Source organism: Mus musculus, chromosome X (assembly GCF_000001635.26).
Source record: "Mus musculus strain C57BL/6J chromosome X, GRCm38.p6 C57BL/6J".
Taxonomy (NCBI): domain Eukaryota; kingdom Metazoa; phylum Chordata; class Mammalia; order Rodentia; family Muridae; genus Mus; species Mus musculus.
Window position 1 is genome coordinate 20,056,737 of NC_000086.7, and position 25,723 is coordinate 20,082,459.

At 42.3% G+C, this 25,723-nt stretch overlaps 1 protein-coding gene across 2 annotated transcripts in view; it reads left to right on the forward strand.

The window, feature by feature from the left end:
* Positions 1 to 2,226: 2,226 nt before the first annotated feature.
* Positions 2,227 to 25,723, forward strand: part of Chst7 (carbohydrate (N-acetylglucosamino) sulfotransferase 7) — a 41,029-nt gene continuing 17,532 nt past the window's right edge. The window contains exon 1 of one of the 2 annotated variants that reach the window (XR_878032.3): positions 2,227 to 4,472. Coding sequence is in view for 1 of the 2 variants with exons in the window: in NM_021715.1 (NP_068361.1) it covers positions 2,980 to 4,434 (1,455 nt within the window). In the remaining variant the exon portion in view is untranslated. The remainder of the gene's footprint in view (positions 4,473 to 25,723) is intronic. The other variant, NM_021715.1, reaches the window with a different exon arrangement.

Sequence of the window (25,723 nt, forward strand, 5' to 3'; positions counted from 1 at the left end):
CATGCTCAAATGTAAGTTTCCCTTGGTTGCCTTTTAACTATAGACTTAATGTGGTTTTCTTGCTAAACTATATGATCAACTATAATATTCACAAGGTCAATGTTTTGAGTTTTCTTTGTTCCACAAATATAAATTTAAAATTGTTTCTCTTTATGCTAAATGTATACATATCCAGTCCCCTAGACAGAAGAAAAAAGCCCTTCTTGCTCCTTCTGCTCCACGAAAAGGTTTTGTTTTCCCTAAGCTCATCTTAAAGACTGTTAATGTTAACAAATCTATCTCCTTTGTAAATGTGTAAGCTACAGGAAACCCACTCATAACTACCTCTCATGGACCAAATAGACTCCATCCAAATAAGCACATCTACCTACTCCAGAGGGTAGAATTCATCTCCTGTGCCCTGAAATTGGGAATTACCTCACCCACAACCACCAAGACCTAAGGGTTTCAAATGTACTTCCAAAGAAATAAATGTTCCCTCCCAAACGTACTTAACTTTATTCTCTACCTATAGTGTGTGTGCGTGTGCGTGTGCGTGTGCGTGTGTGTGTGTGTGTGTGTGTGTGTGTGAGTGTTCAGCATCTTGTCACATCCAGGCATTTAATTCATCCAGGAGAGCTCCAGAGAAGTCACCCTCAGATGCTCCAATCTCCTCTCATAGATGCAGATGTTTCTACTGGACCTGCTCTTTCCTATCTATCCACAGATGGCTCCACAGACCCTAGATAGCAAGGAAACAGCCAACTCTCCTAAGGCAGGACCACATCCCATTACCCATTTTCTTAGGTTTCCTAGAGACATGTCACCTCAGAGTCAGCAGGAAGTAGCTAAGGATCACAATGATGACCCTATTCCTGCTCCACCATCGCCTTTTTCAAAATTTTCCTTTTTTAATTAAACCAAAACAGGGTAATGTTGGCATTTAGTCTAGGCTCTGCCCCACAGTTACCAGGAAATATCCAGGTGTGCCTGACTCATTATAAAAGGAGCTACTTGCCCCATCCTCTCTCTTTCTCTCCTGCCCTTGCTAACCCTTACCCTCTTTTCCCTCTCTCCCCATTCCCCTCCCCCCTTCCACATGCTCACGACCAGTCTCTACTCGTCTCTTCTCTTGCTCTGCCTTTCTCTGTCTCTACTACCCTCTCAGCTACCCTCCCCATGCCGTGAATAAACTCTATTCTATACTATACCATTGTACAGCTGGTACCTCAGTGGAGGAAGGGATATCTCACTATGGGCCCACAGAGGCACACAACTATCTATCAACTGAGCTGTGACTCCAGGTCCCTCTCCCATCTCAGAGTTAGTGTTGGAAGATAAAGCCAAAAGGGACAGTTGGAGGAGGATAATTGTAATTTTATTGTCTCCATTACTGGGCTTGAGGTTTTTATAACTAACAACAGAAGTTATTTACATTCTGCTCAGCCATATATTTCTCCCCAAGTGAGCCCAGAGCAACCTTTTTTGCTTAAAAAGGGAAAAGGAAAAATATAATGGAAGCTATTAATTTTATGTTGCAAAATAGTATCCTTGCTACAAAGGAGATTAATACATAAGTGAGTGAATGTTACTGATGGAAAATGAAGAGGTTCAACATGGTTTCTTCTGACAAAAAAGTAGCAAGTAATGACACTGTTGGGAAAGGAGTGCAGTGGTACCCCTGGTTGGAGAAGAGCAGAGAATTTTGAATAGTCCTAGAGGCTTGAGATTTGGAATTGACAGGATGTCTGAGGTTAATGGTGTTAAATTTCTCTTGGTGTAAACATGTCCTTTATGGAATGTTTTGCAATTGTGTTTGTGGGTTTGGGAAAGAATGGCTTTTCTAGGGGAGTAATGAATGACAGAAGGCAAGGAAGTTTAGTTTATTGCCATGAGTGTTATTAAAATAATGGCACAGGACCAGTAAGATGGCTCAGTGAGAGCACTTGCCTAGAGCTGATCCTAGCAACCTGAGTTCAATCGCCAGTCTCCAGGACATGCAAGATGAGAGAAGAGAACCAACTCCCTCATGTTGTCCTCTGACCTCCATACATGTGCACACACAGGCACACAGGCACGCACGCACACACACACACACACACACACACACACACACACGAATATAATTTGAGAGAGAGAGAGAGAGAGAGAGAATTGCCCATAGTCTTTTAGATGAACACGAAGATTTGAGAAAAATGTAAAGGGAGTGGGCAAGGTGGATCAGAAATAAAGAATATATATACAAGTGGCTGGAAAGTGTGAGAATTGTGGGCAAGAAACAATGATTGACAAATACAAAATAAATAGTTTTCATATATAAGGAATACAAGAGAAGGGCTGGAGAATTAGTTCAGTGATTAAGACCACTTACTGGAGACCCAAGTTTGGTTTGAAACACCTATAGCTCTGATTACACCCATCTGCAACTCTTGTTTCTGGTGATCCAGTGCCCTCTTCTGGATTCTGCTGGGACCAAAACAGGAAGAAAAAAAGTGTCATTCTCCAGGTGGGGAATCATGTCCAGTCACTGGATGCCTTCTGTACACATTGTGACTCTCCCTTGCCTGAAGTTGGTTGGTTAGCAAACTTAAATTCGTTTTGAAGGAGTTAGGGAAAGGTGGAGTACACTCAGTGCACCCCAGAGGGTGTCCCTGCCCTGTGGCAGCCCTGTCCAGCTCTAGCCCGGCGTTGAGCAAACCCAGGAGCAGAGCGTAAGTGGGCGGGGAGAAGTTTCGGGTACCATGGGCAGGGCCTGCAGCTGCTGAACCGGCCAATGAGCGCTCTCAAGAGGCTGAGCCAAGAAGGAGGCTGAGTGTGCCGCCACCACTGCCTCCCAAGTTTCCTGTAGTGGATACACCGCCCGGCTGCTCCACTCCGCTCCACCCAACATTGAGGGAGACCCGAAGAGGCCGGAGCCGAGGACTTTGGGCTGGGTTTTCTGGACAGAACCAGCAGGCGCCTACTCTGCTCTGGGTGGGGAGAGTGAGGATTCGGTGAACTATGAAGGGCCGGCGGCGGCGGCGCCGAGAGTATTGCAAGTTCACGCTGCTCTTGGCGCTGTACACGCTTTTGCTACTTCTTGTCCCCTCTGTACTGGACAGCCACAGCGAGCAGGACAAGGGCAGGAACTGCCCCGGCCTGCAGCGCAGCTTGGGTGTGTGGAGCCTGGAGGCGGCGGCGGCCGGGGAACGTGAGCAGGGCGCTGAGGTGCGGTCCCTGGCCGAAGGAAACCCGGATCGATCCCCCGGGTCCCCCGGCAACCTCAGCGCCGTCGGTGAGGCGGTGACCCAGGAAAAGCAACACATCTATGTGCATGCCACCTGGCGCACCGGCTCGTCCTTCTTGGGCGAACTCTTCAACCAGCACCCGGACGTTTTCTACTTGTACGAGCCCATGTGGCATCTGTGGCAGGCACTGTATCCGGGCGACGCGGAGAGCCTGCAGGGCGCACTAAGAGACATGCTGCGCTCCCTCTTCCGCTGTGATTTCTCTGTGCTGCGCCTGTACGCGCAGCCTGGGGACCCTGGGGAGCGAGCACCGGACTCGGCCAACCTCACCACGGCCATGCTTTTCCGCTGGCGGACCAACAAGGTCATCTGCTCGCCGCCTCTGTGCCCCGCCGCGCCCCGGGCACGCGCGGACGTGGGACTCGTCGAGGACAAAGCCTGCGAAAGTACCTGCCCGCCCGTTTCGCTCCGCGCCCTGGAGGCCGAGTGCCGCAAGTACCCGGTGGTGGTCATCAAAGACGTGCGGCTACTGGACCTGGGAGTGCTGGTCCCTCTGCTGCGTGACCCAGGCCTCAACCTAAAGGTGGTGCAACTCTTCCGAGACCCTCGGGCCGTGCACAACTCGCGCCTCAAGTCGAGGCAGGGACTGCTGCGCGAAAGCATCCAGGTGCTGCGCACGCGCCAGAGGGGCGACCACTTCCACCGGGTGCTGCTGGCGCATGGAGTGGATGCCCGTCCGGGAGGCCAGGCCCGGGCTCTGCCCTCGGCGCCACGCGCTGATTTCTTCTTAACCAGCGCGCTTGAGGTGATCTGTGAAGCGTGGCTTCGCGACCTGCTATTCACCCGCGGCGCGCCCGCCTGGCTGAGGCGTCGCTACCTGCGGCTGCGTTATGAGGACCTGGTGTGGCAGCCCCAAGCCCAGCTGCGCCGCCTGCTGCGCTTCTCTGGGTTGCGGACACTCGCCGCGCTTGATGCCTTCGCATTCAATATGACGCGGGGCTCGGCCTACGGCGCCGATCGTCCCTTCCACTTGTCTGCGCGGGACGCCCGAGAGGCTGTGCACGCCTGGCGCGAACGTCTGAGCCAAGAGCAGGTGCGCCAAGTGGAAACCGCCTGCGCCCCTGCCATGCGTCTGCTTGCCTACCCTCGAAGTGGGGACGAACGCGACAGGAAGACCGTCAGGGAAGGGGAGACACCACTGGAGACCAAGGCCAATTGGGCTGTGTAATACCCTGATCCCTGAACCCTGCCCCGGGGCGTATTCAGGTAAAGTGACACAGTATAAGGAACAGTATTTGGGGAGGGGGAATCCTGAAACAACCAGCGGGGTTCGGGGAGGGGAGTTGAAGGGTGGTTAGAGGGGTCAATGCTGTCCTGAATCACAAGCTATCAGATCACATCCAAGATCATGTCTTGTTTGATAGATTTGAGGTGCTTCAGTGAGTTCGTTCCTTACCTTCTCAGAGGAGGTCTTGGAAGTGAGAGAAGTTGTGTAAAGGTAGCTGAAGCAGCCTCCAGGTCTGCTCTCCCAGCCCCCTTTATAAGGCATCTAAAGTCCAAAGCCAGTAGAGAAAGTCTAAAGCACCCCAATGCAACTTGAGAAAGGTAACTAACATGGAGTGGAGTATAGGGTTTAGGAAGTCCTTCCAGGCATATGCCTGTTTATCCTGTGGGACAACATTTTGCCATGGTTGTCTGCTGTCAAAAGAAAAGCAAAAACAAGGTGTTGTGAAAAAGTTTGAATTTTTGCTCCTATTTATCCTTAATTTTTCTGTCTGATATTTCTTTGTCTTTCTCTTCTACAGCTCCAGGGCTCTCCTCCTGGGTACTAAGCACACAGGCACAGTAAGGCAGCTCTTGCAACACATTTGTGTGTTTCCAACCCTATTACAAACAAGTAGAACTGACATTCCTTTCCCCTGGCTTCGTGGGCCCTTTTCCCTCTTCTCTTCCCCTCTCTCAGAGGCTGACTGCTGTTTGCAGGATATCTGACCACAGGTCACAAAAGCTGCTTGATCAGCTTCCTCTGGTGCTCTAAGAAGGCTGGGCTGGGTTTTCCCCAACTTCATCATGGCATTTTTTTTTTTTTGATAGATGGGGCTTTAGACTGGCAGTTAACAATTTGTCAAGTAAACCCCTCTTTTTTTGCCATTTTCTATAAAGTGGTTGCTAAAATGGCCTCAAAAAGGCTCTCTCTATATGTGTCCAGTATTGAGTTAACAGATGGCGTGTAACACTGGGCCAAGGGAAGACTGTTCTGTATGATGCTCACCATAGGAATCTAGTCAGTGGCATGGGAATGCATTTCCCCAAACCCTGTGAATTGGAAGAGTGCCTGCTGCCTTCTGTACAGTGCAGACCAGAGGAGGAAGAAAAGCATTGCAGGAAGGCCGGAAGTGACTTAAGTTTCCATTCATTATTTTATAGTGTAATTCAGTATTCCCTGGGGATGGACTGGAGGGACAAAGGTTGAAGATGTTAATGAAGATGGATTTTTTTTTCTTTTTTCTTTTTGGTTAGTAGAGTGGTTTGGGGAAGCTGGCTAATTGAATTTGCTTCTCCCAGTAATCAAATCAGTTTTTGTAATTGCTAGGAAGTCTGTCTTCTTTCCTGATTTTCATAGAGAAGGAAAGTAAGACACAGGGTGACTCCTCATCTTAACAAAACCATCCTATTATCGTAGCCATATTTACGTAGGAAACATAATGGTTCCTAACTCACCATCACAGACTTCAAGACACTCATCTCCTGGTCAAAAGCTGTAGCATTTTATGGTTTTAAGACATGAGAATCTCCTAGAAATTTTGTTCCACAGCCTTCTCCCAATTTGTTCCAACACACTATATGATGCCTGAGGCAGGGTGATAGAGAGGAGTGTAGAGGACTTTGTACCCTAGGAAGTGCAAATGGGTGTGGGTGACAGTGACTGTGGGCAAAGATGGTGGTACTGCTGTTTGAAAGGCTTGTGCAGCTTCTCTGTAGGGCTGCAGGCACATCTAAGTAGAAGCTTTAGGCTCTAGTAAACTTTAGTGGCTGAGCTCTTCCTTCTGCATTGGACACTTAGGATCAATATATGGACATATTAAAATGTTTGTATTCTTGGCTCCTAGGCAGATAATCTTGTTATTTTTCTCAGAACCCACCACCTATTAGCTGACTTCCTTCTCACTGGCTAAAACTAGCTCACATGGCTTGCCCTATGCCAATAATTGCATAAGGGAATGGATGCATTTTGAGTGTCTCATAATAGCAGTTCTCAGTGCTGGGTGAAAGTTACAGTTGACTTCCCCTAATCTTTAGTGGGTATATTTCTAAGACTCTCAGATAATATATACCTTATATGGACCATGATATTCTCTATTGATAAATATCTATGAGAAAATGTAATTTATAAATTAAGCATATTGAAATGTTAACAGCAATAATACAATAGAATAATATAATACAAAATAATAATGCATTGTAATAAAAATTTCATCAGTGTATTGTTACTGGGCTGCCATAAGACAGGAAGTGTATATGGTGTGGATCAATGTGAATATGCTGGATAAGGGATGGTTTCCATTTCAGACAGAAAACAGCAGAACTGCATGTCAGTTCATCCTGCTACCCAGAGCAACATTGCAAAGCTTATAAATGATTTCTGCAATTTTCTATTCATATTTCTGGACTATGGCTGGCAGTAGGTAATTGGAGCCCAAGAAAAGAAAACTATATGGAAACCTTCTACCACTACTATACATCCAGCTCTGAGGAGCTTTTAGAAAAATGCCCATACCTAAGTTCTCCCCTGCTCCAGAGATGTTTTGGGAGTAGATTGGTGTTGGAGATAGAACCCATGGTCCTATACAGTCTATAAGCAGGTGCTCTACCATTGAACTTCACCCCAAGCCTAGGAGATCTGATTCATTCACTCTACCATGTGGTCCCCAGACCCAAGCATAAGGGTTTTCAAAACTCTCAAGGTAACTCTACTGTACAGCCCAAACTGCAAACCACTTGGCTTGGACCAAAGATTCATTCCCTGGGTCAGGCCACTTGCATGGGAGCAAGGTCAGAATGGGGAGTCAAGGGCTATTGATAAGCAGCAAAATGTGCCATGTTTTATGTGAAAGAACTTAAATCTATGAAGTTCTTTGCAGATAAAAGGTATTGTTATGGAAAAGGAAATTACACACATGACTGTTTATCACCTGCATGTGCCTTCAGATGTTTTGTTGTCTGTAGCTCCACATCTAAGAGTCTGTCGCTGCACAAGCACTACCTACTCCTGTTCGGAACAGCCTGATATGCTGTTCTGTCCTTCGCAGCATGTCTCCCTTTGCCTTCTACCACGGGGAAGATTCATGATGTCTTAGTTAGGGTTTCTATTGCTCTGATGAAACACCACGACTAAAAGTAAGATGGGAAGGAAAGGGCTTATTTGGCTTACACTTCCACATCACTATTCATCACTGAAGGAAACCACAAGGAATCAAACAGGACAGGGATCTGGAGGTAGGAGCTGATGTAGCCTCCATAGAGAGGTGCTGCTTATTGATTTGTTCTGCATGGCTTGCTCACCTTGCTTCCTTATAGGACCCAGAACCACAAGCCCAGCGGTGGCACCACCCACATCAATCTCTATTTAAGAAAATGCCTTAGCAGCCAGAATGGGGGAATTTTCTCAATTGAAGTTAACTTCCATTCAGATAACTCTAGCTTGTGTCAAGTTGTCATACATACATACATACATACCTACATACATACATAGCCAGAATACAAGATTTCGTCCAAGCTGTCGTGTGTGTGTGTGTGTGTGTGTGTGTGTGTGTGTGTGTGACCCAGCTTTAAGCATGCTGACCATGTATTCTACCACTGAATTGTTCCCACAATGCCCTAAGATGTTTAAGTCACTTCAGTCTTTGTTCTTGATAGGATTTATGCTGCTGTTGGAAGAAACTAGAGCCAGAGTCCTAACAATAAGGAAACTTTCCCAGAAATCATTCTAAAACAAAGAAATGACAAGCCACCACCATTTTGGAACTTATTTGATTTAAATCAGTGGGCTGTATCCCAAAGTTTTATGTGATATTATGTATATTTATCATTGAACTATCCGCCTTTGGCTTAAATGCAGACTACTGAATAACACCCATTTTAGAAACACTGCTTCTATATAGAACTTTTGTTTGCTCTGACTCTCAATAGCAAATTAAGCTAAGTACTGTGTTTGAATCAGAGGACAGAAAATTAATACGATGGGTTGAGGTGGTGGTGGCAGTGTGTATATTTGTGTGCATTTGAAAACACATAGATAGTGATTGTGTATGCACACAAATAGGTAGAAATGAGCATCAGGTTTTCACTTATACATGGACAATTTTCTAAAATGTACCCATGTCCAAAATCATTATTACCCTATATGGGTAAGATCTGTGCTTAGTTTTGATTCAGACATTCTGAGTTCTTTCCAGGCTGTCTTCTTAGCAAGACCCCTCAGTTAATGGTGGGTTTGGTGTTTGTTTAGTAGTACTCCTCAAGTCTGGTGAGTGAGACATGGGAGGAAACTGGTTCTGCAAAGTGATGTGTAAGCCAAAAATACTAGCAGCCAGTCTTTGATTTCTATGAAGTCAGTTGTTACACCGGGGCATAGGGACCCAGACTTTGGGGTCTGGGTCTCTTGGTTAACAGTTGATTAATTTAAAGAGATTATTTGCTAAGGATGTGGCTCTGTCATCAAGCAATGAAAAGCAAAAAGAAAAAACTCTAGAACGACTTAAATGTCCTGCCTACACTATGGCATCAGGAACTAGGTAAATATGTCATAATACATTCTGACAATGAAATACAACATAACCACAGAAAAGGAGATAGCATGAAAAGATTACCAAAGCACGAAACGTGAATAAATACAGTTTAGTCTTACTTAAGAGTAAGAAGCCAATATATTTGTTGGCATTTGCATGAAATAAGTCTCAACACATATGGCACAAAAACTACAGTGGTGCTTTGGAATGGTGCTCCGTTCTAGGAATGGAGACTGGTATCTTTTGTGCTGACAAATTCTTTTTCTTACCTCATGTTTCTATGATTTTTATACATTTGACAGACATTTGTTTTAAAACTAAGGCCACATTATTTTAAACCTATGGATGTGTGAGCTTGTTTGATCACCCAAAATATCAAGCCAAGAAGAGGAAGGAGATAACATGTGTTCAGCAAGGAACACAATGCACAGAATCGGCATTTACTGAGTATCACTTCACTTTAGAATCCTTTTGAAATCCTCATTCCACTAATTGTGCTGGGGATGGAACTCAAGGCCTTGCCCAAGCTAGGCAAGCATTTTACCACTGTACCACACACTCCCAACGCCTTGAATATTTTAAGGCAGGGTTCAGAGCATTTTCTAAAAGTTTGTTTTTAGTTTGGGCAGAAGTTTCTTCTTTTTCTCATAAATACAAATGCAGTATAAATAACTAGAAGTGGTGCCTTTAAGAGAAAAAAATCATTTAAAAGCAGCTGGTTTAGAATTCTTTAAATATTCCTCTTCTTAGCCTGCTCCCAGCATGAGAAGCCCAGAAAGAATGAAACTAAAGACACTCACTGGCCTTGTTATGTTGCATCTAACATTCTGGTCCAACAGGGTGGCTCCCAAGCAAAGCTCGGTTTCTTTCTGTCAGGTCTTCTGGCTCCCCATCCTTAATCTTCCAAATGTAACTGAAGGAACTGAGCCTGCTGAAAGCAGAGTCTCAGGGTGAGTGCAGTATAGCATAAGAACAGTAGAGACTAAGAAACTGTTCTGGCCCAAATTCAAGAACACTGGGAAGTGGTGAATTGTTTGGAAGCTGAACAGGAAGCTGTTTCAATTGGAGAAAAGTTGCAGAGCTCAGTGATGGCTCCAGGAGAATTAGAGTCCCTCAGTTCTGCTCCCTTCCCCTTCCATGGCCAGGCATCAAGCCAACAGCCAGCCTGATATTTCTGCAGCTGGTCTTGTTCATATTAAAGAGCATTCTGCTAGAAGCTAAGAATAAATTAGAGTATTAGCCAGTGGTGAATGTTAAGAGCAGAGGGTAAGAGGCTATGAAAGAGAACCATCACATTTGATTTAAGTACTGACTGTAGTCTGAGTCAATAGATCTCCTCTCATGAACTGAACAGGACAGTAAAGACTGCCTTGTAGAATCACACCCTAAAGTAGGCATGGAGATAGACATATGTTTGCTTATAGATTTGAACCTTTTCTGTAAAGATGGCCTTACAGCTAGAATGCCAAGCTGCTGGAAAGACAATCTAAGGAAGGCAGTTTGCCAACTGAGGTTCCTCTTCACAGATAATTATAGCTTGTGTCAAGTAAACAGAAAAACCAAACAAGACATTAGGATGTAATGGTGTTTCCCAAAAATGGCAGGTCTTAGATATAGGAAAACTAATGGGAGTGTGTTTGGCTAAGAAATCCAAACATGTTTATTCAGTTTTGACCACTAGTGCTATTTGTTCATTTAATCACCACTATAAAAATCCATAGGCATGGAACAACATTATGAACTAACCAGTACCCCGGAGCTCTTGACTCTAGCTGCATATGTATCAAAAGATGGCGTAGTCGGCCATCACTGGAAAGAGAGGCCCATTGGACACGCAAACTTTATATACCCCAGGACAGGGGAATGCCAGGGCCAAAAAAATGGGAATGGGTGGGTAGGGAAGTGGGGGGGGGAGGGTATGAGGGACCTTTGGGATAGCATTGGAAATGTAATTGAGGAAAATATGTAATAAAAAAGAAAAAACTGTAAAAAAAAAAAACATAGGCATGATGGAAAATATATTGCAGGCCAAAAAGTATACATAAATTTAAATATTATCCGTTACAATTGGTTCCACAATTGCTATGTAATGTATCAGGAATGTCACAGATAGGTGTAACTTTTTAATGGAATTTTTTTCCACTGTTAAGTCTGGTTATTTATAAAGAAAAACATTAAGCCAATAAAAAAGCCTACAAAAAAAAAAGCCTACAAACTTAGCATTTGGATAAAATCTAATCCCATTCGATGCCAAACTCTGTCAATGCAAAAACTCACCTCAAAGGGAACAAGGGGTAGTTTATGTTGGAGCAAACCATATGTGATCCTGGCACCAAACATGCTTATCTCAAGTATCCTATCCCAGTGACAGCAGTTTTGTGAAGTTGTCAGTGTCAGAACAACAGAACATACAAATCAAATCAATTTCGAGACACATTGGTGGGAATATTGAAGGAGGAGGTTACAGCAAAGAAGGAAATAATGCTATAGGCCTCAAATGCTCTCTGATAATGTTCTTAGCAGTTGAGTTGGTGGAAGTTAATGGTCTGTTTGTACACTCTAAAACACTGTTACCTCATAGCCTCAGTCTGAATGTTCCTTCAACACCAAACAGGGTGTAAAGGCACAGGGAGTAAAGGCAACTCTATGTAACTTGCCTCCTGCTGGGTAGCATTCTGGCTCTCCATAATCACTGAAGTTCTGATCAATTACCTCAGCCTTAAAGTGCCTTTAGCACACAGGTGCTGCTTTTTTTCCCTTAGAACTTTAGTTCGCACCCATGTGGGAACCAAATGGCTACCTGAGTAGGTCTAAAGTCTAGTCGCTTCCCCAACCGACGCCCTCTTAAGCCTTTTCAACCTCAAGTGGAAGCTAGCCAACATCTGCAGGGGGCCCATCTGAATAGATATTATAAAACACGGGCCCATTCCTTTACCTCAGTTGAGAGCAGCTTTACTCAAAACAGCAACCACATTTGCCAATGGAAATGATATCTCAGAACTGTTCAACAAAAGGAAAAATGTCAAACAGGCAAACTCAGCTGTTTCCCACTTTTATTGTTTTGTTTTGGTTTGTTTTGTTTTTCAGTTTTATTTTTAAAACTGAGGCATAGTGCCTGGGGATTTGGCTGAGTGGCAGAGCATTTGCTTAGCGTATGTGAGATTCTGGGTTAAGTCCCAGCTAATAAAAATACATAAAATCACAAGGATTGGGGAACTGAGGAGATAGCTACACATTTAAAAGCTATTGAAGAGGACCCAGATTCAGTTTCAAACACCCACACCAGCTTAATCCACTGTAACTCCAGTTCCAGGCATTCTGATGGCACGTGGGCACTTATGTGCTGCTAATAAAATCATGCAGGCATGCACACATACATTTTCTTTATAATTTTTTAAAACCATAATTGTATGCAACAATCAGTTCTATTAATACCATTTTGGTGTGCATTAATTTGTTCTCCAGCAAGGTTAGAAATTTGAGGAATTTTGAATTGTGGGAGTTAATAATAAAATGTCATGGGCTGGTGAGATGGTTCAGCAGTTAAGAACACTGGCTGCTCTTCCAGGAGTCCTAAGTTCAATTCCCAGCAACCACATGGTGGCTCAAAACCACTTATAGGAGGAACTGATGTTCTCTTCAGTCAGGCAGATGTATATGCAGCAGTGCGCTCATACATTAAATAAATTAAATTGTTTTTAAAAAAAGATTTCATTCCACTTTAGTAGAGGACATATAGCAGCCATTTAATCTTGGCCTTGGCCTTGGCCAAACCCAGGACTAAAGTGATCAAGTGGACTGAAATGTCACTCTGAATTCCTGCCATGATGGCTAGATGGTAGGGAGAGCAAAACCAAGATCTTCTCAGTCATTCTCTCTGGAGCTACCTGGGTCCCTAGCTCTCCCCTAACGTCCACATAAACTTCCCAGGCAAGAGTTTTCTGGTTTTGTTTTGTTTGGTTTGGTTTTGACTCAAACCATTTTTTTTTTTTTGCCTGAAAGTTGTTACAAATAAATAAGGTTGAGACTGGCGTGAACTAGTACAAATATTAACCAGCAATCCTTTGTCACTTCCACTTAATCTCTCCGATTGAAAGTCTGGAAATTGTTTTGACATTTAACTTGCTTCAAGTCTGTTTTCGGGAGCTGTGTGTGTGTGTGTGTGTGTGTGTGTGTTTGTGTGTGTGTGCGCATGCATATGCACGTGTGCCAGCATGTACTAGCATGCACAAGCCTGCATTTATCAGCAAACTAACCACTTCTAATTATACTTTGTTTCAGAGAGGCAATAGACACCAGTGCTCTCACATGTTGGCATTTTGAAAATTATCTTACCATTGCATCTAAGAAAATCCTTTACAACAAAACAACTTAATGGTTCTATTGTCAACATTATCAGTCATTTCCTTTTTCCTTGGCCCAGTATTTCACTGATTGGAAGCACAAGCAGGAAGGTTAAGAACTGTTAACCTGGGCTGACAGATAAGCCTCAGATGTTAGAGTCATTCACTGTGTGGTTTCCAGTTGGGAAGCTAGGAGACTCCCCAGAGCTCATGGGCATAGAAAAGGAGACTACCACACTTGCCAGCCCATTTGCTCTGGAGGTGGTCTGGGAGGAAGGTTGTGACAATAAGCTGGGAAGTAGTAGCGTAGCCCTGATGATGGAACATGCTGAATACCCGGAAATCTCAGCTCTCAGCCCAAGTGTTAAGGGCCAGCTAGCACTTTGAGCATCTGTTAAATAGTTTTGGGTTGTCAGTCTCCAGGGTTCCTCACCTGGTAGGAGTAAGTGGGGAGCAACAGGAAAACGAAGTGTCAATCTCCAGCACATAATCGCCAGTCTCCAGGAAAGATTTGAAAGGAAGAAAGGCAGGTCAAACGTTCTAAGTGAGGTATCTGGGGGAGGCTCAGCTCCACTTGGGAGGACTGTGGCTCACTCCCTACCTGAACTAAAAGGGACAGAAAGCAACAGAGAATGATGAAGCAGCAACTTCAATTGGTTGGGCCTTCTGTTCTCACACTTTAAAACCAGCAGGAAGTTTATTCTTGCCCCTCCCCCTCCTAGCTTCAAAGGTTGGAAATGGTATGATTAAAACACTAAGTCTGTCTTCCTGAGTTATTCTACTACAGCCAGGGGAGCCTCAGCAGGGCCAAAAGCCTCAATTGAGGCAACACAAACTACAGCATACCCAGAAGGAAATTTCTCTTTGATGGCGCTCAGGCCAGTTCATTGGAATATGACTGAATCTTTAAAGAAGCAAATCCATTAAATCTTTAGAGAAGTAAAAGCCAATTTGTGATTTCATTGAATGTTAAAAAATGACCTCACAATTCCGTTTATTAAGACCAATTCTTAAAATCGAAACAAAGACGTATAGAAACCTTTTTAACTTTTGTTTAAAACTTTAGGTGTTCTGTCTTTTATTAATAATTTGTTTTCTGTTATACAAGCAAGATTTCTTTTTTTATTAGGTATTTTCTTATTTTACATTTCCAATGCTATCCCAAAAGTCCCCCATACCCTCCCCCCGAACTCCCCTACCCACCCACTCCCACTTCTTGGCCCTGGTGTCCCCCTGTACTGAGACAAGCTAGATTTCTAATACTTTCAACCTGTTCACGAACAGATGGATCTATACTTGCTTCAGGCAGGGTGACACATGTTTTCATTCTCCCCACACTCTTCATCATTGTTTCCCATCTGCTGCCTGGAAAACAGGACAAAGTAAACTACTGGGGTCTGTGTAGCTTGTTGCTAAGTGGATTGTTTCATTTTAAAAATATACACTAAATTTCATATTTCATTACTCCATATGAACATAGCCCCATAATATTCTTCAACTGGAGTCTGGAGGCTGGAGGGATGACGTGGTGGTTAAAAGCACTGGCTGCTCTTTCATAGGACCCAGGTTTGATTCCCAGAACCCATATGGCAGCTCACAGCCTTCTATAACTATAGTTCCAGAGGATCTGACACTTTTTCTGGCGTACACAATATGTGTCATACATTTTAATACAGGTTACACATGCGACGATATACAGTATATATGCAGCCAAGATACCCATATACATAAATAACATTAAAAGAAAAGAATTTGAGTCTGGTGCTAACTAAAATCTTTTATTTATTTATTTATTTATTTATTTATTTATTTATTATATGTAAGTACACTGTAGCTGTCTTCAGACACACCAAAAGAGGGCGTCAGATCTCGTTACGGATGGTTGTGAGCCACCATGTGGTTGCTGGGATTTGAATTCCGAACCTTTGGAAGAGCAGTCGGGTGCTCTTACCCACTGAGCCATCTCACCAGCCCCTAAATTCTTAATATCCATATTTAGGGTGTATGGCTTAACAGATTTGGGGGAGAACATCACACCAAAAAATTCCTGGACATCATTGTTTTCAAAACAACCACTAGTAAGAAATTAGCTGATAGTTGATTAGGATCTACTTGGGAACTGTCAAACCCATGCAGGTGTAAGTCAGCAGTAGAAGCTATCTACGCATGCTCATTGTAGTTCAGGGAAATTGAGAACCTGAGGCACACACAGGAGGATAGGAGCCCATTCCTAGCATTCAGAAAGAAAGAACCTTTGAGAGATTGACACCTGTATAATGCTCTGAAGGCTGCAACAGTTTTTCCAGCATGCCTTCTCTCCCCTCCTCTTGCCTTGTTCCACTAGTGATTTAATCAAAAGTTTGAACTTGAGAATCTGGCTATGCAGCTCAGGGGCAGAATACATGCTTAGCATGCATAAGGGCCTGGGATTAACTTATAGCAATGCCACAAAGAAAAATTGAAGTTGAATGAAAATGTTAAAGGTTACTTTATATACTAACTAAAACTATTCTTTTTAAAACCAGTAAGTTGCGTGTGGTGGTACATGCCTATAATACCAGCATCAGGAAGGAAGGAGACTCAGGAATTCCAGGTTATCCTTGGCTACATAGCTAATTTGAGGCCAGCTTGGTATATATTTGAGAACCTGTCTCGAAAATAACTAAGCATAAAGTAATAAAATATTTGGACATAAAAATCTTTACTAAAAGAATACAAAGAATGTATGGTCCAGGGGTTGGCTGAGAGTATTCTCTATAAATGGTTGTTAGGAAATGAGATCTGACTTGGCAACATTTAGCACGTGTTTAGTCATTGACAAAACTTCCCTGTATTCCTGCCAGGCTTATTTCTGTGTCTTTAAAGCAACCCAAGTAACACGCTAGACATACTACACAAAGAAACAGTGATAAGAATTTTTTTTCTTGACTTTCCAGTTTGAATAATTATAGGTTCACAGGAAATTGCAAGAACAACATACTCAGGTCCAGTGTAACCTTCAGCTAATTTTCCCCAAGGGGATATCTTATAAATAGATGAATATCAATACCAGGGAATTGATGTTGGTGTAATCTACAGACTTGTTATTCTACTTTCAAGGTTTTACATGCACTTATTTTATGTGTATGCATAAGTAGAGATGTATATGATTGTATCACATACAAATTTCTGCAAACACCACTGTAACCAATAATAGAATCACTGTATCAACACAAAAAAAAAATATGGTGCCAACTGTTTGTAGTTATATACCCTGCCCCATCCTACCGTTTTCCCATTGATAACACTAATTTGTTCTCCATCTCTATAATGCTTTTATTTTCAAGAATGATATAAATAGAATATTATTTATATAGCCTTTTGATATTGGCTTTTTCACTAAATACAGTTCTTTGCAAATAAACACTCAGATCATCTTGTATGGTGATAGTTTGTTCCTTATTGCTGAATAGTATTCTACGTTATCAGTATAGTACTTCATCATTTACCAATTGAAGGACATTTAAATTATTTTGATCATTTAGAAATAAAGCTGCTATGTATATTAATGTACAAGTTTTAAAATTTTTATTGGAGTATGTTCATTGCACATAGTAATGTGTTTTATAGATATTATCATACAAGTATAGTATTCACCTGACTTATTGCACTTAATATTATTATCTTCAGTTGTATATATTTTCTGATAAATGGCATAATTTCATTCTTCTTTATGGCTGGATCAAACTCCATTTTATATGCACAACACATTTTCCTTATCCATTGATTCCATATGTTGGCTATTGTGAATAGTGCTGCAGTAAAATAGATGTGCAAGCATCTCTGTGGTGTGGTCATTTAGTCCTTCAGTTATGTATCCAGGGGTAGTATAGCTGGGCCAAAGGAAGAGAGACAGACTCGTGTGTAACCCAGGATGGCCTCAAACTTCCAGTCAGTTATGACGTTAAACTCCTGATTCTCCTGCCTCTGTTCCCTGAGTGCTGGGATTATGGGTGTGTACCAGCTGTGCTGGGACTGGAACCCAGGGTTTCCTGCATGGTAGGCAAACACTCTACCAGCTGAGCTTAATGCATCTTCAGTCCCTTCTTTTAGCTTTTATGAGATATCTCCATACTAACTGTTAGGTCTCAAATAAACGGCTGAAGTGCCCATCAATGTATCAAAGCTGAAACTAGCAGACAAGTTCTCCCAGAACCCCTCAGTCTCTACCTGTTACAGGGCCCTCCTGGCTGGCATACTGTGCCCCCTACCCTGAACTGTCCAGCCTAGGTATTGGGCTGGGATTCCCTCTTCCCAGCTTCTCTGTCATCTATATAACTCAGCCACTTTGGGTATGCCAGTCTCTTGGCCCAGGACACTCCTCTTGGTCAGCAGCTCCTCTCCCCCTCCCATTCTCCATTTCCTCACATGGCCCAGCTCCCTCTGGTCATGTTCACTCTGGACTCTCCTAGATGTCCCTGTCTCTGCATATGCTCTTCCTTTTATCCACAACAAACCTTCCCCTGCACTGTACCTAGGAGCAGTCATACCCTTTCTCCCTCTCCCTCTCCCTCTCCCTCTCCCTCCCCCTCTCCCTCTCCCTCTCCTTTTCCCTCTCCCTCTCCCTCTCCCTCTCCCTCTCCCTCTCCTTTTCCCTCTCCCTCTCCCTCTCCCTCTCCCTTTTTCATTCACTTACTTTCATAGTGGTTGCACAAGTTTATATTGCCACCAGCAACCAGCATCCTTCAACCTCTTCATCCTTGCCACTGTTTATTATTACTTATTTCCTTAATGACTGAGTGGTGATGAAATTTCAATAGTTTGCAGCTCTAGTGTGCAAACCTCTAGTTTGCAGCTCTCTGATGTATAAGAAGACTGGGAACTTTAGTATATACTTATTTGTCAGTTGTACATCTTCTTTTGGGGACTGTCTCTTCACATCATTGGCCTATTTATTCATTAGATTGCCTGGTTTCTTTTTCGTAGTTTTCTGAGTGTTTAATATGTTATAGATATTATTCTATGACCTGAGATATATATAGCTGGAGAAGGTTTTCTCACAATCTGTGAATGTGTCAGAGGGTAGCTATGAGCACAGCCCAACACATCATAAACTTACTTAAACTATTCTGAGATTTTATTTTGTAGTTCTTATTGTAACTCAATTATGCGGTTCCTGAACATGGTGTTTGTAAATGAGAATATAGATGTTGCAATGCAGGAAGGTTGAACATGCCCACTAGACTCTCTTTTGATTGAATTCTTTCTTTCTTATGCAGAAGCTTTTTAATTTCATGCAAGCCCATTTGTCAGTTTTTGGCTATATTTCCTAAGCTGTTGGACTCCTTCTTCAGAAATTCCTTGCATATAACTATATGTTACCATGTTTACTCTCTTTTTTTCTGGCATCAGTTCCAGAATTCCAGGTCTGTAAATCAGACCTTCAATGCATTTTAAAAAATTGTGTGCAAGACAAAAGATATGGATCAAATTTTATCCTTCTAGGTGCCCAATTTCCCATCACCATTTGGTTAAAAGGCTTTCTTTGCTACAAACAAATGTGTTTTTTTACTCCCTTTATCAAAACTCAGGCGACTATAGCAGCATGGGCTTATTTCTGGATTCTATATTGTATTCTGTTATTCTACATGTTTTTGTTTTGGGGGCTTGGTGTGTGTGTGTGTGTGTGTGTGTGTGTGTGTGTGTGTGTGAAATTAATTCTGGTCATACTTCCAGAATTGTTATGTTTGCATAAGAGTGCTTTGACTATTGAAGTATGTGCAAGGCTTTATAGAGGTGCTCAGTTCTTAAAACCGAATGACAGGAAAGCAATTGTTGACTTATGGGCAAGTGTACTTGTAATTTTCTGAAAACACACCAAACTGTTTTCTAGGACAACTATACATTTACATTCCCTCCAGCAATATATGGGACCATGTTACTTCATTTCCTCAACGGTACTTTGTATTGTGACCATGCTGCAGCTGTTTTAAAGAGTACATAGAGACATCTCATTTTAGTTTCCATTTGCATTTTCCTGATGGCTGGTGATGTGTAACATGTTTTCAAGTGCTCATTTGCTATCTGTGCCACTCCTTTTTGGTGAAATTCTGGTCCAGATGTTTTGCCCATTTCTAATTAGACTTTTAAACTATGTCAAGGGTTATTTATATATTTTAGATACAAGTCTTTCATCAGATATTTGGTTTTAAGTCTTTTCTCCCACTGTCTATTTTGTCTTTTTATCCTAAGATGTTTCGAAAAGTAATTGGTATTTATTTATTGCAATGCTGAATACTAAACTCAGGGTCTTACACACAAACTAAGAAAGGTATCTACTGTTGAACAGCACGTCCAGCCCCAGAATGCTTTTTGAGTCCCTCAAATGTATGACTCCTTCCTCTTACCTTCAGACTTCTTCCAACATATCTGTAACCTGGCTTGGTCTTATTCCTTCTTTTTTCCTTGTTTTCAAACTCTTTGTTTGTTTGTTAAGACAGTGTTTCACACTGTAACTCTGTTGTCTTGAGCCTATGTATCCTGCATTGTCCTTATCAAGGCAGCAAACCTCCTGCCTTGGCTTCTTGATTGTTGGGATTATAGGTGTGAGCCACCATGCCAGGCTTACAGAGCCTTTTAAAAGTCGTGTGATTTCTTCTGATACTGCAAGATAGGCTGAGAACCCAGTGATGAGATTTTTTTGTATTATTCATTCTGCTGATAAAAGTTTAAAGTGTCTCTCTGTATGCCAAGAACTTCTAGATATTGGGTTTGCAATGGTGAACAAGGGCTTAAGAGAAAACCATGAAAACTGTAAGATTTAAATTGGTCTGGGAAGACCTCTCTAAGGAGCTGAAATTGAAGTTGAAGTTTAAAAAGGCCATGGCAGCTGTATGTAGACCAGAAACTGTTAGACCTAGTAACGACCTCCACCACCAGAAGATTTTCAACATAGAATATTTGATGAGTTTAGGAGGATAAAATCCATGCCCAAAGGTTGTGTCATCTGTTGATTTCAAACTAAAATTATCTGGTGTTTTCCATTCTCTGCAACTCAGGTGGGCAGGATAGGAAGAACACAGCCGGGCAGAATTCAGCCAACTGGAAGATTGGGCAAAGGACTGAGCTCCAGGGGAGAGGTAACAACAGTGGAGCGAGGGCTTGTGAGAGCATGCCTGCAGCTGGCTGCAGGGTGATGGGGCTGGCTTACAGGTTCAGTGCTTCAGTACATTATCATCAAAGTAGGAACATGATAGCATCCAGGCAGGCCTGGTTCAGGAGGAACTTGAGAGTTCTACTTCTTCATCTGAAGGCTGCTAGCAGAATACTGACTTCCAGGCAGCTAGAATGAGAGTCACACCCACAGTGACACACCTACTCCAACAGGGCCACACCTTCTAATAGTGCTACTCCCTGGGTCGACCATATACAAACCATCATATATATGGATATCTAATTGCTCTGAAATGGAAACTTAAGGGTTTTTTGGAAAGTTAGTTGTGTTGGATGGTGTTTTGCTGGGGCAAACGTGAAGGAGTGTTTTCCTGAAGTGGACACAGGTGAAAGGCTAAGGCAGACTCATTTTGCTGAAGCAGACACAGGAGAAAGGATGTTCTGCTAAGCAAACACATGAAAGGATACGTGATGGAAGATTCTTTGCTAACAGAAATGTATTGGTCGGCCTTACACTGTGTATTTGAGCTCCATTTGTCAGGACTCCATAGAGAGAAACACACCAAAAAACCTTCTGATGGTGTGACACTGCCTTTTTGTCATTTCCTAGGACTCACTCAGGCTGATTGTCAGAATGATGTCAGCTGAGGCAGACACATGTGCTGAGGCAAGACACGTGGTGAGGCAAGGCACGTGGGAGGCAAGGCACATAAAAGACACATGATGTTTGGAGAGTATAAATAGGACTCAATAGACAGTGACAGAGGCTGAGCTTGGCTTTCTGATAGAGCTAGCTAGGCAGTGCTTGTTGGCCTTCAGTCTTCCCTGATCTTCGCTTCTGTGAAAGAGACACAGCCAAGAACTTCTCCTGACGTTCCTCCTGGTCCTTCCTGCTGATTCATCCCAAGGTGGAAGCCTGGCTATCTCTGCTAGGTAGTGCCACCGCTGCTGCTTAGTGTTTGCTATCCTGACTCTGCTGAACTGAACTGCTGGTGCATCTGTGAAGTGAACTGCTGATTTAAAGACAACACAGAAGGAAGTTCCTCCAAAGAACCTTTCCAAACAGGTCTAGTCCTCCCCTCCTCCTCACCGACCTCCTGCACCGTCTTCTTTCTTTTCCACTACCTCTGGTGGGTGGTGGGCTAAAAGGGAGGTTAAAGTGTTTAAGAACCACCATTAAAAATTAGTTTTGAAAAAAAGTAAAGTTACAGTATAGTTGCAAAAGCTTTATTCACTCAGATATCCTTTTCAGCAGTCATGTTTATTTTTCTTAAGATTAGTGTTACCTGCTTTTGTTTTGCTTTTTTTTAGCCTTGAAACTTTCTTTGGCTGGCTATGTGAAATACATTCTTGGATGTCTGCCCTTTAATTTGTTCTTGGCCATTGTCAGACCTTGGGGAATTGATTTTGGTTTTGGTATCGTTGTTGTTGTTGTTGTTGTTATTGTTGTTGTTGTTTTAAGTGCCTGTGCAAGTGTGTGTGAAGGCCAGAGGAAAACTTAAGGCGCCATCTTTAAAATGCCATTTATCTCCTCTGAAAGGTGCTTTCTCATTGGCCTGGAGCTCACCAATTAGGCTAGACTGGCTGCTGATAAAGGTCCAGTCTATCTCTGCCTCCTCAGCACTGAGATTATAAACTTTCTCTCACCACACCCAACATTACTACATGAGTTTTAGGGATCAAACTCAGGTCCTTATGTTTATAAGGCAAGCACTTTACTGATTCAACTAGCTCCCCAATCCTTAGTTTTTGTCCTTTTCCATGTATTTTAAAATAAACTTCTAAATATCTTTGATGGAATTTGATAGGAACTTATTATCTTAGACGTCTGTTTAGATGAATAAACACCTTCTCATTTGTTTTGATATAGAATATCTCTGTATACCACAGGCTGGCCTTGAGTTCCCAAGACTATCTGTACTACCATAGTGGCTGGGATTACAGGCAAGCACCACCACAACCCACTGAGACTGTCTTTGAATCCACTGACAGAGTGCCCCTCTCTATTGTTTTATTTCTTATTGAGCTTCTTTTGATGGTATTTATAGCTTTCAAGACAATTTGAGTTATAGTTATCTAATTGAAGTTACTAAATGTAGTAAGAATTTTAAATTTGACATTAGGATAATCATTTTTAATTTAGAGAAACAAGATTTATTTTTTTAAAAAAATTATTGATCTTATGGCTGGGGAGATAGCTTAATGGATAAAAGATTTGCTACTAATATACTTTGTTCCTTAGCACAAAGTAAAAGTTGGGTACAAGGCATATGTCTGTAAACCCAGCACAGCAGAGACAGGAAGATCCTAGAGGCTCATTGCCCAGTCAACCTAGTTGAAAAGGTGAGCTTTAGGTTCACTAAGATGGCTTTGGTTAAAACATAAGGTGGAAGACTGGAAGGATGACTCAAAAGTTAAGAGCACTGGCTGTCCTTCCAGAATATCAGGGTCCAGTATCAGAGTTCTCAGAACCCACATGCCAGCTCACAACCATGTATAACTCCAGTCCAAGGGGATCTGACACCATCTTCTGGCTTCTGCAGACCCTAGGCACTCGTATGGTACACTGACATACATACAAGCATATAAATCATAGATAAATAAATAAATGTGGAGAGTAATAGAAACAGACATCTGGTGTCAACTTATGACCTCCACATGTGTGTTTACAACTGAGAACTTATGTTATATATACACATATACGCACACTGATCTTTTATTTTGAAGACTTGCTACATTCTGTTATTTTACTGTTTAAAATCTATAGTATTGCTACATATAGAATCATGTCACCTGCAAACAGGAACATGTTTTCCTTTCAAGAATGGTTTTCCACGCATGAAACTCAAGAAGAACGAAGACCAAAGTGTGGACACTTTGCCCCTTCTTAGAATTGGGAACGAAACACCCATGGAAGGAGTTACAGAGACAAAGTTTGGAGCTGTGACGAAAGGATGGACCAACTAGAGATTGACATATCCGGGGATCCATCCCATAATCAGCTTCCAAACGCTGACACCATTGCATACACTAGCAAGATTTTGCTGAAAGGACCCAGATATAGCTGTCTCTTATGAGACTATGCCGGGGCCTAGCAAACACAGAAGTGGATGCTCACAGTCAGCTATTGGATGGGTCACATGGCCCCCAATGGAGGAGCTAGAGAAAGTACCCAAGGAGCTAAAGGGATATGCAACCCTATAGGTGGAACAACATTATGAACTAACCAATTCCCTGGAGCTCGTGTCTCTAGCTGCATATGTATCAAAAGATGGCCTAGTCGGCCATCACTGCAAAGAGAGGCCCATTGGACTTGCAAACTTTATATGCCCCAGTACAGGGGAACGTCAGGGCCAAAAAGTGGGAGTGGGTGGGTAGGGGAGTGGGTGGGGAGGGTATGGGGGACTTTTGGGATAGCATTGGAAATGTAAATGAGGAAAATACCTAATAAAAATATTTTTTAAAAAAGAATGGTTTTCCTCTTTCTATCCTTATTGCAGTGGTTAGGACTGTGTACTGTCCTGAATAAGAATCTGGCTTGTCCAGTAGTACTGGGTTATCATCCACGAGTGAAAAGTGCAAACATCACTTTCTTATTCTTGATCATTTTTAAAGATTTATGTATGTATGTATGTGTGTAAATGAGTCCTCTGTTTTCCTTCACCTCTGCATGACAGAAGAGGGCATCAGCTCTCATTATAGATGGTTGTGAGCCACCATGTGATTGCTGGGACTTGAACTCAGGACCTCTGGAAGAGCAGACAGTGCTCTTAACCACTGAGCCATCTCTCCACACCCTTATTCTTGATCTTAAGAGAAAAATGTTTGGTTTTTAACCAAAAAGAATGAGTCTGCCTGTAGGTTTATGCAAATGTTCTTTAAAGTTGAGGAAGTTTTCTTTATACCTAAGGGGTTTGTTTTGGTGTTTTTTTTTTTTTAATCATGAAAGGGTTCTAAATGTTGTCAATCTTTTTCTTGATACAGAAAAAGATATATTTTTATTCTTTAGTCTATTAATATTACACGAACTGATGATTGTATATTAAACCAATTTGGTCACAATATGCAAATCCATTTATATTTTGTTGAACTTGATTTGGTGATCTTTTGATAGAAAAAAATAAATCTAAGCTGGAGAGCAGCCTGGTCTACAGAGTGAATTACAGGAAAGGCAGGAGCTCCATAAGGAGACCCTGTTTAAAAAAAGAAACAAAAGAAATATCTAAACTGGATGTGTTTGTGCACAACTGTTTTCTGAGCGTGTAGTAATCTGAGCCTATAGAAGGCCAAGTCAGGTGGGTTGCCACATTTTCCATGGTAGTCTAGGCTACATAGCAGGTTCCAGGACAACCTGAACTCCTGAACTACAGAATATGTTGCCTTGTCAGCCTCAATATGAGGGCTTTTGCCTTATCTTATTGTTATCTTGTTTGCCATGTTTGGTTGTTGTCCCTTGGAGGTGCACTCTTTTCTGCAGGAAATGTGGTGGTGGGGACAGTGTTTTGGGGACAGGGGGTGGGCACTGTAGATCTGGAAGAAAGGGGAGGTGTACAGGAGCTGGGGGAGTTGAGGGAGGGGAAACTGTGGTATTGTATAAGAAAAGAATTTCTTTTCAATTAAAAAAGAAACCATTTCAAATAATAAAAAATGTACAATAAATTACATCTAAGTTCACAAGTAAGTTCATTACAAATGGGCAGTTATTACCATGTCTGGATAGCTTTAGTATCTTTGTAAAACTGGCCTAAAAGTTTATGGAAAACATGGAATCATATTGATGTCAGTCCACTTTAAATACTTGGTAAAATTATCCATTCAAACTACATGGACCAGAAGATTTCCTTTGAAGAAGTCTTAAATATTAACTCCAGTTGTAAGTATTCTGGAATTTTTCAAATTATCCATCTCATACTGGCAGAGTTACAGTAGTTCTGTGCTTTTGTTTATTTGTTTGTTTTTTTTTGGTTTTTGTGGTTTTTTGTTTTTGTTTTTCGAGACAGGGTTTCTCTGTATAGCCCTGGCTGTCCTGGAACTCACTTTGTAGACCAGGCTGGCCTCGAACTCAGAAATCCGTCTGTCTCTGCCTCCTGAGTGCTGGGATTAAAGGCCGTGTGCCACCACCGCCTGGCTAGTTCTGTACTTTTTGTAATTAGTGCATTTTATCCAGGGCATCAAGTATAGAGGGTTTTTGTTTGTTTGTTTGTTTTGTTTAAAATTAATAAGAATTGTTTTA